Source organism: Cetorhinus maximus, chromosome 10 (assembly GCF_964194155.1).
Source record: "Cetorhinus maximus chromosome 10, sCetMax3.hap1.1, whole genome shotgun sequence".
NCBI lineage: Eukaryota > Metazoa > Chordata > Chondrichthyes > Lamniformes > Cetorhinidae > Cetorhinus > Cetorhinus maximus.
Genome location: NC_135888.1, coordinates 19,355,069 through 19,369,710, shown reverse-complemented (window position 1 = coordinate 19,369,710; position 14,642 = coordinate 19,355,069). Strand labels below are relative to the sequence as shown.

The 14,642-nt window shown below is 49.1% G+C and overlaps 1 protein-coding gene across 1 annotated transcript in view; it reads left to right on the top strand.

Moving 5' to 3' along the window:
* Positions 1-3,465: 3,465 nt before the first annotated feature.
* ubac1 (UBA domain containing 1) overlaps positions 3,466-14,642 on the top strand; it is a 30,044-nt gene continuing 18,867 nt past the window's right edge. The window contains exon 1 of the mRNA XM_078550089.1: positions 3,466-3,757. Within this exon, the coding sequence (XP_078406215.1) occupies positions 3,620-3,757 (138 nt within the window). The 5' untranslated portion in view covers positions 3,466-3,619. The remainder of the gene's footprint in view (positions 3,758-14,642) is intronic.

Below are 14,642 nucleotides of genomic sequence, written 5' to 3'. Positions count from 1 at the left end.
CTTGAACCCGAAACCTTGTAATTCAGAGTTGAATGTTACCAACTGAACCACAACTTTTAAACATATGTACTGCGAAACAGAATTAAAGGACATCAATTTAGCCCAGAAAACCTCATTTATCTTGAGTTCTCTGCCCAAAGACAGGTCTGACCCACAGCATCATGACTTCCACCATGGGTAGGGCAAAGGGACAGGTCCCAAATTAACCCAGCCAGAATGGGGACCAAACCCCATGCTGTTAGCATCAATCTGATCCATGCTGGCCATCCAGCCAACTGAGTCAACTAGCCCCCCAAGGACTCTGAGTTGCTGTGGTAGGACAAACTTTTACATGCGTGTTGTAGTCCTGGAGCTATGGATAGTGATGGTAGAGGCTCCAATTTCTTTCCATCACATGGCTGATCAGGAATCTCTCCCACTCTTACTACCTGCCATTGGTGTGTGTTGGAAGGATTTACAAGTTGACAATCAACCTGCTTGGTTGTGTTATAAACGCACCTTCCTTGGTCATCAAGTCCTGGAGTGGGACTTATACCCAGAGCTTCTGTCTCAGAGGCAGGGACATTACCCATTGCACCACAACACTGCCTTCTAGAAAACTTGTGGTACTTTAAAATAAATGAGAAAAAAAATAGTAGTTCCACCTTGCCAGTGAAGGAGGCACTGCTGGAGTCTCCAGCTCCAGCCACTAAGCCTGTTTTTGTGCCGTAATTTTTTTTGTAATTCCACATTCTGCACTTACAGTTGTCGGAACACACTGAACTTTGAATGGTTTTGACAGAATAAATAAGGAGAAACTATTTTTAGTGGCAGAAGGTTCAGTAACCAGAGTATATGGATTTGAAGTGATTGGCAAAAGAACCAGAGGCAACTTGAGGAAACAATTCTTTTCACAGCAAGTTATTGTAATTGAAAAGCACAACTTGAGAGGGCAGTGGAAGGAGACCCAATAATAACTTTCAAAGGGAATTGGGTAAATATTTGAAAGGGAAAAGAACAAAGGGCTAAAGGGAAATAGCGGGAGGGTGGGATTAATTTCACTGGTATGCAGGCAGATGTCTTGTGGTGCAGTAGTAGTGTCCCTAGCTCTGGGTTCAAGCCCCACTTCAGGACTTGATGGCAACAAAAGGTACATTCATAACGTGGCCAAACAGGTTGATTATCAGCCTGTAAATCCTTTCAATATGCCTGATGGCAAGTGGTAAGAGTGGGAGTGTTTTCTGGTCAGCCATACTGCAGAAGGCAATGACAAACCACTGCAGTACTTTGCCAAGCATCATCATGGGCTAATCCAGTGGAAGTCCATGGTTACCAATGCCCTCTTGGAGCATGGTATCTTAAGGAGTAAGAGGTGTGTTTTTGCATAGTAGTTATGGTACTGGACCAGTGATTTTGTGATGAGCTCAAAACCAACCATGGCAGCTCGGGAGTTTAAATTCAGTTAATTAAATGAATCTGGAATAAAAAGCTAGTATTTATAATGATGACCATGAAATTTCTAGACTGTAAAATCCATCTGGCTCACTAATGCCTTTTACGGAAGGAAATCTGTTGTCTTTACTTGGTCTGATCTGTGTGTGGTTCCAATTTTCATTGGCTCTTAACTACCCTCTGAAATGCCCTTGCAAGTCACTCAGTTCATGGGAACACAACTACCTGCGAGTTTTCCTTGAAGTGACACGCCACCTTAACTTGGAAATACAGCAATATTGCTGGAACTCTCTATCCAACATCACACCAACTGCAATGCTTCAGGAAGGTGGCTCACTACTACCTTCACGAGGGCAACTAAAGACGGGCCATAAATGTTGGCCTTGCCAGATGCCCACATTCCATGAACGAATAAAAAAAAGGATCATTCTACCAAAGAGCATAAGATCATGATGGGTTAAATAATCTCCTTCTGTGCAGTGTGTAGAGTGAGTCGTGGTTCAGTTGATGACACCTTCTCCCCTGACTTGCAAGGCTGGAGGTTCAAGTCCCACTCCAGGACTTCAGCACAAAAATGTGGGCTGATATTCTAGTACAATACTAAGGAGTGCTACACTATTGGAGGTGTTATCTGGCGCATAGCAGATATCTATATCTGCTATAGATAGATATAAAACTGAGGCCCCATCTGCCCTTGGATGAATGTAAAAGACCCTGTGATATCTTTGCAGGACAAAAAGAAACTGTGTGCCACATGGAAATCAAGTACCCAACTGTTTATTTTGGTTTATATCCATGCATACATACATACACAAATGGTCACAAGAGAGGGCTATTAAACTCTTCCCTCTGTAATGAAAAAGTCACACAATGATCAAATTGTATGCAACTTATGTACATTTATTATTTTTCATTTTTTTTACAAGTCCAACTTAACAATTGGTTTCCTATTCCTGACAGGATACCTCCTTTCTTGACCTAAACTTCCAGAACTTGGGGAAGGACCTTGACGCATCTTGGCCTGAGACAGAGGAGACGTTTTCTCCAACAAAGATTGATTTTGCCCTTGACTTTCAATTGAATTTTTCACTTCATTGGACATGTCTCTCTGACTCTCACTCAGATCTGAACTGGTTTCAGGCACAACATGTGTTGGAGTAACTATTGGTGCTCTACTCGTAACCCAATTATCCATTTCATCACACTCATTTAATTCTTCCCAACTCCCTTCTTCCTCATGAACCTCTGAAGGTAAAACATGATCTATATGTACAAACCTAACCTTTCCACTACCAAACATATTGACCAAATATGTACGAGGCCAACATATTTTCATGAATCTTCCTGGTAGCCGCTTCAACAGCCAGTGAAGATGTTGACGTTTCGAGTCCTCATGACCCTTCAGCAGAACTGAGTAAAGTTAGGAGAGGGGTGAAATATAAGCTGGTTTAAGGTGGGGGTGGGGTGGGGAGAGAGAAGTTGGGGGGTGGGGGTGGTAGTAGGGACAAGCAAGCAGTGATAGGAGCAGATAATCAAAAGATGTCACAGACAAAGGAACAAAGACGTGTTAAAGGTGGTGATATTATCTAAGAGAATGTGCTAATTAAGAATGGATGGCAGGACACTCAAGGTACAGCTCTAGTGGGGGTGGGGTGGAAAGACTGACAGGGCATTATAGGTATAGATTTAAAAATAATGGAAATAGGTGGGAAAAGAAAAATCTATATAAATTATTGGAAAAAACAAAAGGGAGGGGGAAGAAACGGAAAGGGGGTGGGGATGGAGGAGGGAGTTCAAGATCTAAAGTTGTTGAATTCAACCCCTCTCCTAACTTTACTCAGTTCTGCTGAAGGGTCATGAGGACTCGAAACGTCAACTCTTTTCTTCTCCGCCGCTGCTGCCAGACCTACTGAGCTTTTCCAGGTAATTCTGTTTTTGTGTTGTCTATGAGTCAGCCCCAGCTGAAGGGTGGGAACTACAAGGACCAGAATGCATTGTGCGCGCACATGCGCAGTCGGCTGACCTTCGTGGGGAGTGGGTGAAAGGTGAAAGGTCGCACTGGTTGGTGGGATCGAGCGGAGGGAAAAGCGAGTACGGGGGGAGAGAGGCCTAGGCCCGGCGGGCTGACTGACTGCCATGGTGGGCACTGAGAGGATTGAATAAGAGTTTAAAAAACCCCCAGGGGGCCATGTTTGTGCAGGAGGAGAAGATTTTCGCCGGGAAGGTGGTAAGGCTCCATATCTGCACCATGGAGGGAGTGGAGTGGCTGGAGGAGGTGACCGAGGAGACCAGCATCGAGAAACTCAAGGAGCGCTGCTTGAAGCACGTAAGGCAGGCCCGGGGAGGCCGGAGATGGGAGGGTAGGGGAGGTTTGGAGGGGTGAAGTGGGGTTTGGAAGGGGATGGGTGAGGGGGGATTGGAGGGGGTGTTTGGAGGGAGGGGGTTGGGGGGGTGTTTGGAGGGAGGGGGTTGGGGGGGTGTTTGGAGGGAGGGGGTTGGGGGGGTGTTTGGAGGGAGGGGGTTAGGGGGGTGTTTGGAGGGAGGGGGTTGGGGGGGTGTTTGGAGGGAGGGGGTTGGGGGGGTGTTTGGAGGGAGGGGGTTGGGGGGGTGTTTGGAGGGAGGGGGTTGGGGGGGTGTTTGGAGGGAGGGGGTTGGGGGGTGTTTGGAGGGAGGGGGTTGGGGGGGTGTTTGGAGGGAGGGGGTTGGGGGGGTGTTTGGAGGGAGGGGGTTGGGGGGGTGTTTGGAGGGAGGGGGTTGGGGGGGTGTTTGGAGGGAGGGGGTTGGGGGGGTGTTTGGAGGGAGGGGGTTGGGGGGGTGTTTGGAGGGAGGGGGTTGGGGGGTGTTTGGAGGGAGGGGGTTGGGGTGTTTGGAGGGAGGGGGTTGGGGGGGGTGTTTGGAGGGAGGGGGTTGGGGGGGTGTTTGGAGGGAGGGGGTTGGGGGGGGTGTTTGGAGGGAGGGGGTTGGGGGGGGTGTTTGGAGGGAGGGAGGGGGTTGGGGGGGGTGTTTGGAGGGAGGGAGGGGGTTGGGGGGGTGTTTGGAGGGAGGGAGGGGGTTGGGGGGGGTGTTTGGAGGGAGGGAGGGGGTTGGGGGGGTGTTTGGAGGGAGGGAGGGGGTTGGGGGGGTGTTTGGAGGGAGGGAGGGGGTTGGGGGGTGTTTGGAGGGAGGGAGAGGGTTGGGGGGGTGTTTGGAGGGAGGGAGGGGGTTGGGGGGTGTTTGGAGGGAGGGAGGGGGTTGGGGGGGTGTTTGGAGGGAGGGAGGGGGTTGGGGGGGTGTTTGGAGGGAGGGAGGGCGTTGGGGGGGGGTGTTTGGAGGGAGGGAGGGAGGGGGTTGGGGGGGTGTTTGGAGGGAGGGAGGGAGGGGGTTGGGGGGGTGTTTGGAGGGAGGGAGGGGGTTGGGGGGGTGTTTGGAGGGAGGGAGGGGGTTGGGGGGTGTTTGGAGGGAGGGAGGGGGTTGGGGGGCGTGTTTGGAGGGAGGGAGGGGGTTGGGGGGGTGTTTGGAGGGAGGGAGGGCGTTGGGGGGGGTGTTTGGAGGGAGGGAGGGAGGGGCGTTGGGGGGGGTGTTTGGAGGGAGGGAGGGAGGGGGTTGGGGGGGGTGTTTGGAGGGAGGGAGGGAGGGGGTTGGGGGGGTGTTTGGAGGGAGGGAGGGAGGGGGTTGGGGGGGTGTTTGGAGGGAGGGAGGGAGGGGGTTGGGGGGTGTTTGGAGGGAGGGAGGGAGGGGGTTGGGGGGGTGTTTGGAGGGAGGGAGGGAGGGGGTTGGGGGGGTGTTTGGAGGGAGGGAGGGAGGGGGTTGGGGGGGTGTTTGGAGGGAGGGAGGGAGGGGGTTGGGGGGGTGTTTGGAGGGAGGGAGGGAGGGAGGGGGTTGGGGGGGTGTTTGGAGGGAGGGAGGGAGGGGGTTGGGGGGGTGTTTGGAGGGAGGGAGGGAGGGGGTTGGGGGGGTGTTTGGAGGGAGGGAGGGAGGGGGTTGGGGGGGTGTTTGGAGGGAGGGAGGGAGGGGTTGGGGGGGTGTTTGGAGGGAGGGAGGGAGGGGGTTGGGGGGTGTTTGGAAGGAGGGAGGGAGGGGGTTGGGGGGTGTTTGGAGGGAGGGAGGGAGGGGGTTGGGGGGTGTTTGGAGGGAGGGAGGGGGCTGGGGGGTGTTTGGAGGGAGGGAGGGGGCTGGGGGGTGTTTGGAGGGAGGGAGGGGGCTGGGGGGTGTTTGGAGGGAGGGAGGGGGCTGGGTGTTTGGTGGGAGGGAGGGGGTTGGGGGTGTTTGGAGGGAGGGAGGGGGTTGGGGGGTGTTTGGAGGGAGGGAGGGGGTTGGGGGGTGTTTGGAGGGAGGGAGGGGGTTGGAGGGGTGTTTGGAGGGAGGGAGTGGGTTGGGGGTGTGTTTGGAGGGAGGGAGGGAGGGGGTTGGAGGGGGTGTTTGGAGGGAGGGGGTTGGGGGGGTGTTTGGAGGGAGAGAGGGGGTTGGGGGTGGAGGGAGGGGGTTGGGGGTGTTTGGAGGGAGGGAGGGGGTTGGGGGTGTTTGGAGGGAGGGAGGGAGGGGGTTGGGGGTGTTTGGAGGGAGGGAGGGAGGGGGTTGAAGGGGTGTTTGGAGGGAGGGAGTGGGTTGGGCGTGTGTTTGGAGGGAGGGAGGGGTTGGAGGGGGTGTTTGGAGGGAGGGGGTGGGAGGGTGTTGGGGTGTGTTTGGAGGGAGGGAGGGGGTTGGGGGTGTGTTTGGAGGGAGGGAGGGGGTTGGGGGGTGTGTTTGGAGGGAGGGGGTTGGGGGGTGTTTGGAGGGAGGGAGGGGGTTGGGGGTGTTTGGAGGGAGGGGGTGGGGTGTTGTTTGGAGGGAGGGGGTGGGGAGGTTTGGAGGGTGGGGGTGGGGAGGTTTGGAGGGTGGGGGTGGGGAGGTTTGGAGGGTGGGGGTGGGGAGGTTTGGAGGGGTGTGGTGTTTGGAGGGGTGTGGAGGGTGGTTGAGGGAAGGGGTCTGGGACTAAAGGGCGTTTTGAGGGGAGGGATTTGGGGGTGATGGGGGGTTTGGGGGAGGGGTCTGGGGTGAAGGGGAGGGGGCTGGGTTTGGAGGGCGGGGTAAGGAGGGAGGTAGGATGAAGTGGGGTTTGAGGAGGGAGGGGGTTTGGAGGGCGGGGGGTAAGGAGGGAGGCGGGGTGAAGGTGGGTGTGAGGAGCGAGGGGGTGGTGAAGGGGGTCTGGGTGTGAAGTGGGCTTTGGGGGGAGGGGTGAATGGGTGTTTGAGGAGACGGGTCTGGAAGTGTTGGGGGAATGGGGCTTGTTGGGGGAGGGGTGTCTGGGGGCGAAGGGGGGTTTGGGAGGTGAGTAGGGCTGGGGGTGAAGGGGGGTTTGGGAGGGGAGGAGGGCTGGGGGTGAAGGGGGTTTGAGGGGAGGAGAGCTGGGGATGAAAGGTGTTTGAGGGAGGGGTCTGGTGGTGAAGGGGGAGGGTGGCTGGGTTTTTGCGGGTTTGGGGGCTGGGATTTGGGGGGAGAGGAGTTTGGGAGCTGGGGTGAAGGGGAGTTTGGAGGTGGGGGAGCCTGAGGGTGAAGGAGGGGTTTTTGAGGAGGAGGGCTGGTGGTGAAGGGGGGTTTGGGAGGAGGAGGGCTGGGGGGTGAAGGGGGTTTGGGGGGAGTGGGCTGGGGATGAAGGGGAGTTTGGGGGCAGGGAGGCTTGGGGTGAAGTGGGGTTTGGGGGGAGGGAGGCTTGGGGTGAAGTGGGGTTTGGGGGGAGGGAGGCTTGGGGTGAAGGGGAGTTTGGGGGTGGAGGGGGGCTGGGAGGAGGGAGATTTGGACAGTTTTAGGGGAGGGGATTTGAGAGTGAGGGCTTATAGGGATGTGGTTTGGTTGGGATGGATGAGGAAGGGGTGTGTGGCCAAGGGCTTTGGTTGGAAGATGGAGGGCGTTTTGTGGGGGCGTGGGGGGTTTGAAAGGATGGGTGGGAAGGGATTTTCAAGGGGGGAGGAATTGGGAGGGGAGGGACTTAGGAGAATTGATCAGTGGAATAGAGGGTGTGGGGAGGGTTAGGGGTGGCAGTTGGTGGGGTTCAGTTGGTCGCACTCATGCCTCTGAACCCATTCCAGGGATTGGGCGCATAAAAATCAAGGCTGGCACTCCAGTACAGTACTGAGGGAGCACTACCGAGATGCCAGATGTGCCATCTTCTGGATGACACGTTAAACTGAGGTCCCATCTACCTGTTCAGGTGGATGTAAAAGGTCCCCTAGCACTATCTTGAAGCAGAGCAGGGAGTTATCCCCAGTGTCCTGGCCAATGTTTATCCCTTGATCAACCTCAAAAGCAAGCTTGCTTGGTTATCACATTGTTAATCACATTCATAAATGTTGGTGGAATACAAATGTTAGTCTGTGATGCCGACACAACCAAAGCAAAAGGGGTGATGAGATAGCGGGTGAGGAGTGGATTGGAGGACATGGGTGTGGGGGAAGGAAGGGCATCATGGAAGTGGGGGAGGAGCTAGGGGAGTGGATTTAGAGGTGGGAGGTATGGGTGGGGGCTGGACCCTGAGGAGAGCTCCCCCATCATCTCCCTGAGGTTGTACCATATCTTTATAAACCCCCATGTATTGTGTAAGGCTGGCTTTCCTCAACCTTCCTGTTTCTGTCCTGAAAACTATTTGTTATAATCTTTTCTTTAAAAAAATTGCCTCACCTTTTCTTTTACTAATGCAATATTTTGCTGCAATTTACTCATTAATGAAGGATTTAATTAACCCTTCTCTTTGGTTAGAATAAGTTTGAACAAGTTATAGCACGCGATGAGCATTAAATTACAGTTTGGCTCTTAAACTAGTGCATTTGAATCCATTTTAGTTATTTTAAGTAAAGCCTTACAATTCGCCATAGATTTTGAAAGATCAGAGAAATGTGCCTCTGGCACTGTGTCTGGAGATTATAAACTTCCTGGTGTCACCAGTGTTCCAGTTATTTACAAACGAATGTAAATGATGTAATAGGTTAGTTGGAATTGTTGGCATCCTTCCATCTCCAAGAGATGATGGACATGCAGCAAATAATCCATTTAGGTGGGCTGTTTTCATTGGTGCACCATTGTTGATGGCTGTGAAGGCCAATCCTTGACATTCACCGCACATGAAGCTGTCAAATGATGTGTCGGTTGTTTTTGGCACCTGTTGCCAAGCCGTTATAGCCACTGGTCATCGTGGTAATGCCAGTCCACTGGAAGTGTCAACATTTCCCTCTTTCGCCAGTTATTGACTCCCAGGTGCAATAGTTAATGTTTAGAGCTTGCAAGCGTCCTTGAAACAGAACCTTGGGTATCTCAGTGGTCTCCTGGCTCCAGCTACCTCACTATACAGATTGTCCTTGAATATGTGACCATCTTCAATTCTGTGGACGTGCCTTATCCACGAAGCTGCCTTTGTTTGATTCGTGCCAATGCTCTTGGGAGCTCTGCCTTTGAGAGGACTGCCGCATCCGTGACTTTGTCCTGCCAGGATATACCCATGTTGGAAATTATTGAGCCTCTTTCCCTGTTAACTGTAAGTTGTTCTTGTTTCACAGCCATGCTGCAAAATGCTGAGAATTCAGGTGATATAAACCATCGTCATGGTTTCACGAGTTAGCCAAAGGTGGTACAGCTTTCCCCATGCGTATATCAAGTTCTGCAAGGGACAGATTGTCTGTCTGTGTTGCTGTGGACCTAAGGAAGCAGAATTTGCCAAACACTTCCAGTGGTGATCCAGGGCGGAGATGCAACAAGTTGCCCCATGACAATTGTTACAGACATGGGAGAAACAGTCCATCAGTCTTTGTAGCTGAGTTGCCATGTGGGCGACTAGCACAGTATCGTAAGCATTTAGGAGTTCCCTGATCAGGGCACGATGTGTTTTTGTCTGCTTTCAGTCTTGATAGATTGTTGAGTTTGCCATCTGACCTATTGGACTACAAGGTTGTTTTCCCCTTTTGGGTGGAATGAGTTGGGTGAATTATTGAGCTCATCCGTATATGCCCAGTGGTGTACTTAATATTTTTAATATTGTCAGCTTTGTAATTGTAAATAAAGATTTTACTATATTAGTTAGTAAGGACCTGAAGTGTCAGAAGCAAAAACAGAAAATGCTGGAAAAACTCAGTATCTGATAGCATCTATGGAGAGAGAAACAGAGTTGATGATGAGTCTGTGAGACTCTTCTAGCTTTGAAGAAGAGTCATACAGACTCGAAACGTCAACTCTGTTTCTCTCTCCTTAGATGCTGTCAGACCTGCTGAGTTTTTCCAGCATTTTCTGTTTTTGTTTCAGATTTCCAGCATCTGCAGCATTTGGCTTTTACCTGAAGTGTCAGTCTTAGCTGAGTGGTCAGAAGGTTGTACTTCAAAGACTACTCCAGAAACTTGAGCGCACTTAATCTATATTGACACTTCAGTACAAAACTGAGTAAGTGTTGCATTGTTGGAGGTGCTGTCTTTAAACTGAGATCCAATCCACCTGTTCAGGTGCCTATGGCACTGTTCACATTGCACTGCGGCAACTCACCAAAGCTCCTTCAACAGCACCTTCCAAACCCATGATCCCTGCCACCTAGAAGGACAAGGGCAGCAGGTGCATGGGAACACCACCATTCTTAAGTTCCCATCCAAGCCCCACACGTCCTGACTTGGAACTATATCGCTGTTCCTTCACTGTCGTTGGGACAAAATCCTGGAACTCCCTCCTGAGCAGCACTATGGGTGTACCTACGACAACAGTTCACGAAAGTGGCCAACCAGTCCCTTCTTGAGGGCAGTGGGGATAGGCAACAAATACTGGCCTATCCAACAATGCTTGCACCTTATGAAAGAATTTTTTAAAAAGTCTCCTGACTAACATTCATCCTACAAATGCAAAGCACCAGAAATCATTATCTCATTTCAGTTTGTGGGACCTTACTATGTGCAAACTAACTTTTGAACTTGCTGCATTGCAACAGTGATTACGATTTCAAATATCATTCTTTGTCTGTGCACTGCTTTGGGACATCCAGAGGACATATAAAGGTGCTTTACAAATGCAAGCTCTTTTTTTCTTAAACTGAAGTGCAAATGGAAGTACAGGAATTATCCTAGGTCTACCCAAGAGAAATTTTGACTGAGCCAGAAATTTGTTAACTCAGATGTGCCTGAGCTAATTCAGTTATGAATGTAATTAGTACAATCTAGGTTCATTGTATAGGAGATGTAATACTGAAGAGCAAAGCATAGCTTCAGGCCTGATGTCTGCCCTTAAAGGGGAGATAGGATCAGTGGTGAAATTATTTTTAGCGTGTTGCTTGCTTTTTTTGCTATTAAATTACAGAATGTTTATTCTCAGCAGTTTTTTTTGTCCATGCTTCCAATGATCTCTTATTTTGGTGGTGAGGAGGTTGAAATGCTATCTTGTGACTGTTGGAAAATTCATTTTATGATTTGGATTCCTTGTTTTATTTGAGCCCTGGCAGTGAGTGTCATAAATACGCATGTGCACATGGTGCTGCAAACTGAAGTGTTAGAAACGTCCTGTGTTCACAGTTTACCCAAAGTCATAGTGCTCCTCTTACTAATCATACTACATACGATCAGCTCTTGTAAAGAGTGAAGTGTAATATTTTAAGTGCGGTGTGTTTATATCATGGATTTCTTTATTGATTTTGTATTGATCCACTAATTATGTATTTCTGTCAAAAGCTACGAAGGGCATCTCAATAGAATTTAACATGTAATTTGGAAGACTGGCAGATTTTTTTGTACTTTATGCAGCACTGATCTTGTAGCCCAGAGGAGGGGTAATCCACACTGCAAAAATATAAATCTTCTCCACATATGTGCATTTTTGTCATTCTCTGCAATATATGTTATTCTAAAATTGATTTTGATAGTCTTGGGATCCAAGATGTAGCTGCTTATGACAGTTCACTAGGTAAATGCATTGCTCAGTGTGTGACTAAACAGTGTAGGAGAAATAATCTTCTGCCTGATCCTGTCCTGAGGTGGCTGCAACAATTGCCTTCCATGTACTGGATTGAAAAGGGGTATTATAAGCTTGATCACTAATAGCCATCCAGAGAACTCTGAAGCTCTGGTGGAGTGATGAGTGTGCAAGGGAATGTGTGTGCTAGTGCCCCTTAATAAATACATGTGTGAAGGCATGATCAAGCTCAGCTGTGATGCCCTCTACAGTCAAATTGCCTGCCAATAAACACTAATAATAAATTGCTTGCATATGAAGAACCTTACCTGAGTTTTAGTCAGTACATGAGGAAGAGAATAATAGGTTCTTGGGATTACTCAGTGAAAGGATAAGCAGGACCTATAAGTTGCAGTATTGAGCTGCAAGTGTCATTTTCACTTATCAACAAATTATCTTAATTAGTGTATCCTATAAACAACTAAATATAGCTAATTCCAAGTCACCATAAGCACAGCAATAATTCAGGGTTGCTAACTAAGTAATAATGATTCACGGTCAGCCAAGGGTGAAAAAAGAACACAGCCTGTGCATTGAAAATATCTCAATTCACTTTTACAGTTAGGAAAAACTAGTGGGTGCTGAAAGGGGAGGGAAAACTGAGGATTAAGGTGGCAGAGGGGGTCAGATGAAAAGAAGGGTTTAAGGAGTTTGGCTAAAGTGGGGAAAGAAGTGCAGGGGAGAGGAGCTTAATGACTGAGGTGCCATCAATGCTGGAGTGGGGGCACTAAGAGGAAAGGGGGAACAAGTGGGGAGGCATAAGGCTGAAGATGATCATTGACTTTAGAAACATGGGTGCAAGTTTTGGGTGTCAACATCCTGGGTCAGAGTGGACCTTGGAGAGAATGGAACTGCACACTTTGGGTGTGAGGATGTGGCCGCAGCATTTTATACCTCTTTTTTATCAGAAATTTGAGGTGAGGTAATTGACTAGGAGAGTACAGAAGAAGTTGAGTCTGTAAATGTTGAAGCTGTGGATTAGTGTTTTGGCAGTGGTGCAAGAAAGTTATTTCAGTAACGGAGCAGATTTTACTCGGGGGAACCTGACGTAGAGAGCACATCAAGGTTCCACATTCCCTAACTCAACAGCCAATGAGGTTGATGGAATCCATAGCTACCAGCGGGAGACAAAGAGGATGGCTTTGGTTTAGTTAACAAGCTGGAAAATTGTTGAAATATTGCCATTCGGTTCTTGATTTTGGACAGGTAGTTTGAGAGTGTTGCAAGTATTAGTTTGTTTACCCTTCGATCTCGAAACCTGGATTTTTCGCTTTCTCAGATTTGATGCTGTACTTAATATTTTGAGGTTTGCTGTAATTCTTTAGCTGGGTGCTGTGATTTCTGGATGAATAGCTGGGATATCCATCCATCTTCCTTTATCTTTGGGTATGGTTGGATCTTACGAACGTACAAACAAGCAGCAGGAGTAGGCCATTCAGCCCCTCGAGCCTGCTCCGCCATTCAATAAGATCACGGCTGATCTGATGGTAACCTGAAATCTGCGTCCCACCTACCCCCGATGACCTATCACCCCCTTGTTTACCAAGAACCTATCCACCTCTGCCGTAAAAATACTCAAAGACTCTGCTTCCACCACCTTTTCAGGAAGAGAATTCCAAAGACTCACGACCCTCAGAGTGAAAAAAATTTGCCTCATCTTTGTTTTAAATGGGCAAACCCTTATTTTTAAACATTGACCCCTGGTTCTAGATTCTCCCACAAGAGGAAACATCCTCTCCACATCCACCCTGTCAAGACCTTGTGTTTCAATGAAGCTTTGCTGAACTTCAATAAATTAGCAGCTGTCCCACATTGCTACTTTTTCATTGCCCAGTGGTCTGTTTCATTTGTGTTGCTCACATTTTATTTTAAAGCAAAAGCTTTTTACATCCTAACGGTGCATACAGAACCAGACTTCTGCTCTTTGGAGTGAAGTGCACTCTGCTCCAGTTTCAGGACTGTAGCTGGCTATTCTTGGCCAGGTGTTATTTTTTAAATTCGGGCTTTATCTTGTTGAATTGTGGCTTGGCCACAGTTGCATGCCCAAATTGCCTGACTGGCATCATTCTTGGACTCGGGGAAAGCTGTGTAATGGTATGACAAGCTAAAACCCCTGCTATGAGGGCCAATTGGAAATGGTATTCTAAAAGTTAGTTTCCTTTGTTTTTTAAAGAAGAAATGTCAGGGCTGAAATTCCATGCCAAATTTCCTATGTCTGTTTGCTGTTATCCCCAGCAAAATCCTTGTTCTTTCCCACCTTTTTGTCCCTCGCCCCCAATTTGGGCCGCATATTCATCCCCCCTCAAGTCTAAAAGGTACAGACCTGAATATATATGGCAATTGTTTTAGCCATTCATCACCACCTGCTCTGACTTGGCCATGTCAAACATTATTGGGTCCTGCTCTCCTCTGTCAAAATTACTTGCTGCTTCAGGGTTGTTTTGGAATGCAAATATATAGAAATGATTATGTGAAACAGTGGGACAGAAGCGAGTGAAGTAACAAAATAAGCCCTAAGAGCTGTATGGTTTAGAATGCAGTCCAAAGAATGCAGAATGTTCAGACCATAAAACACGAACAGGAAAATGCCATCACCCATCAAGCTCGTTCCTTTGACAGACCATGTGCAACGCCCTTTATCAGGTTCTCTGCCCAACCCTTTTTTACGCCCAAGGAAGAATGCTGTCAGATGTCTTTCCCCTTGCAAAGATGGAAGACCTATCTAACCTTACACCTGGATCAAGTGCCTTCTAGCAATGTGAGTCTACCCCATGTGTGAATTTATTTGCCATAGGATTTGCAAAGCTGTAAGCTATCACTTCTTCTCTCCACAAGTCACTGATGCCTTCTCTGAGGCAGAGGACTGAGGATGCCAGTCAGACTGGTCCGAGTGACCATTATTCACATAAGGGAGACTCCACTGCCATATATGATCCCGTCCTTGGTCACTCTCTAGCATGCACTTCCAGTAGGGGATGCTGGACGCTGGCTAATTTTTTAACCCTCCTGTCCCAGCAGTGTTGTGGCTCATTATAGCATCTTACCACTCATCTGCTATAAGTGGTTAACTCAGCACAACCCAGTGATTGAACTTCCTGCTGTATGTGGCTCAAAGATTATTTTCAGCAGTGATCTGGAAAATTTCACACTGTGATTTATGCTGAAGTAGAAGGGCATTGCCAATTTTCCTTTTAAATCCACTTTGACTGAGAATGTGGTTGTTCTCTGCTTTGTGTTAAATGGAGCTACTCTGAGCTGAACGGCTTGCTGCAGACCAAATATATCTG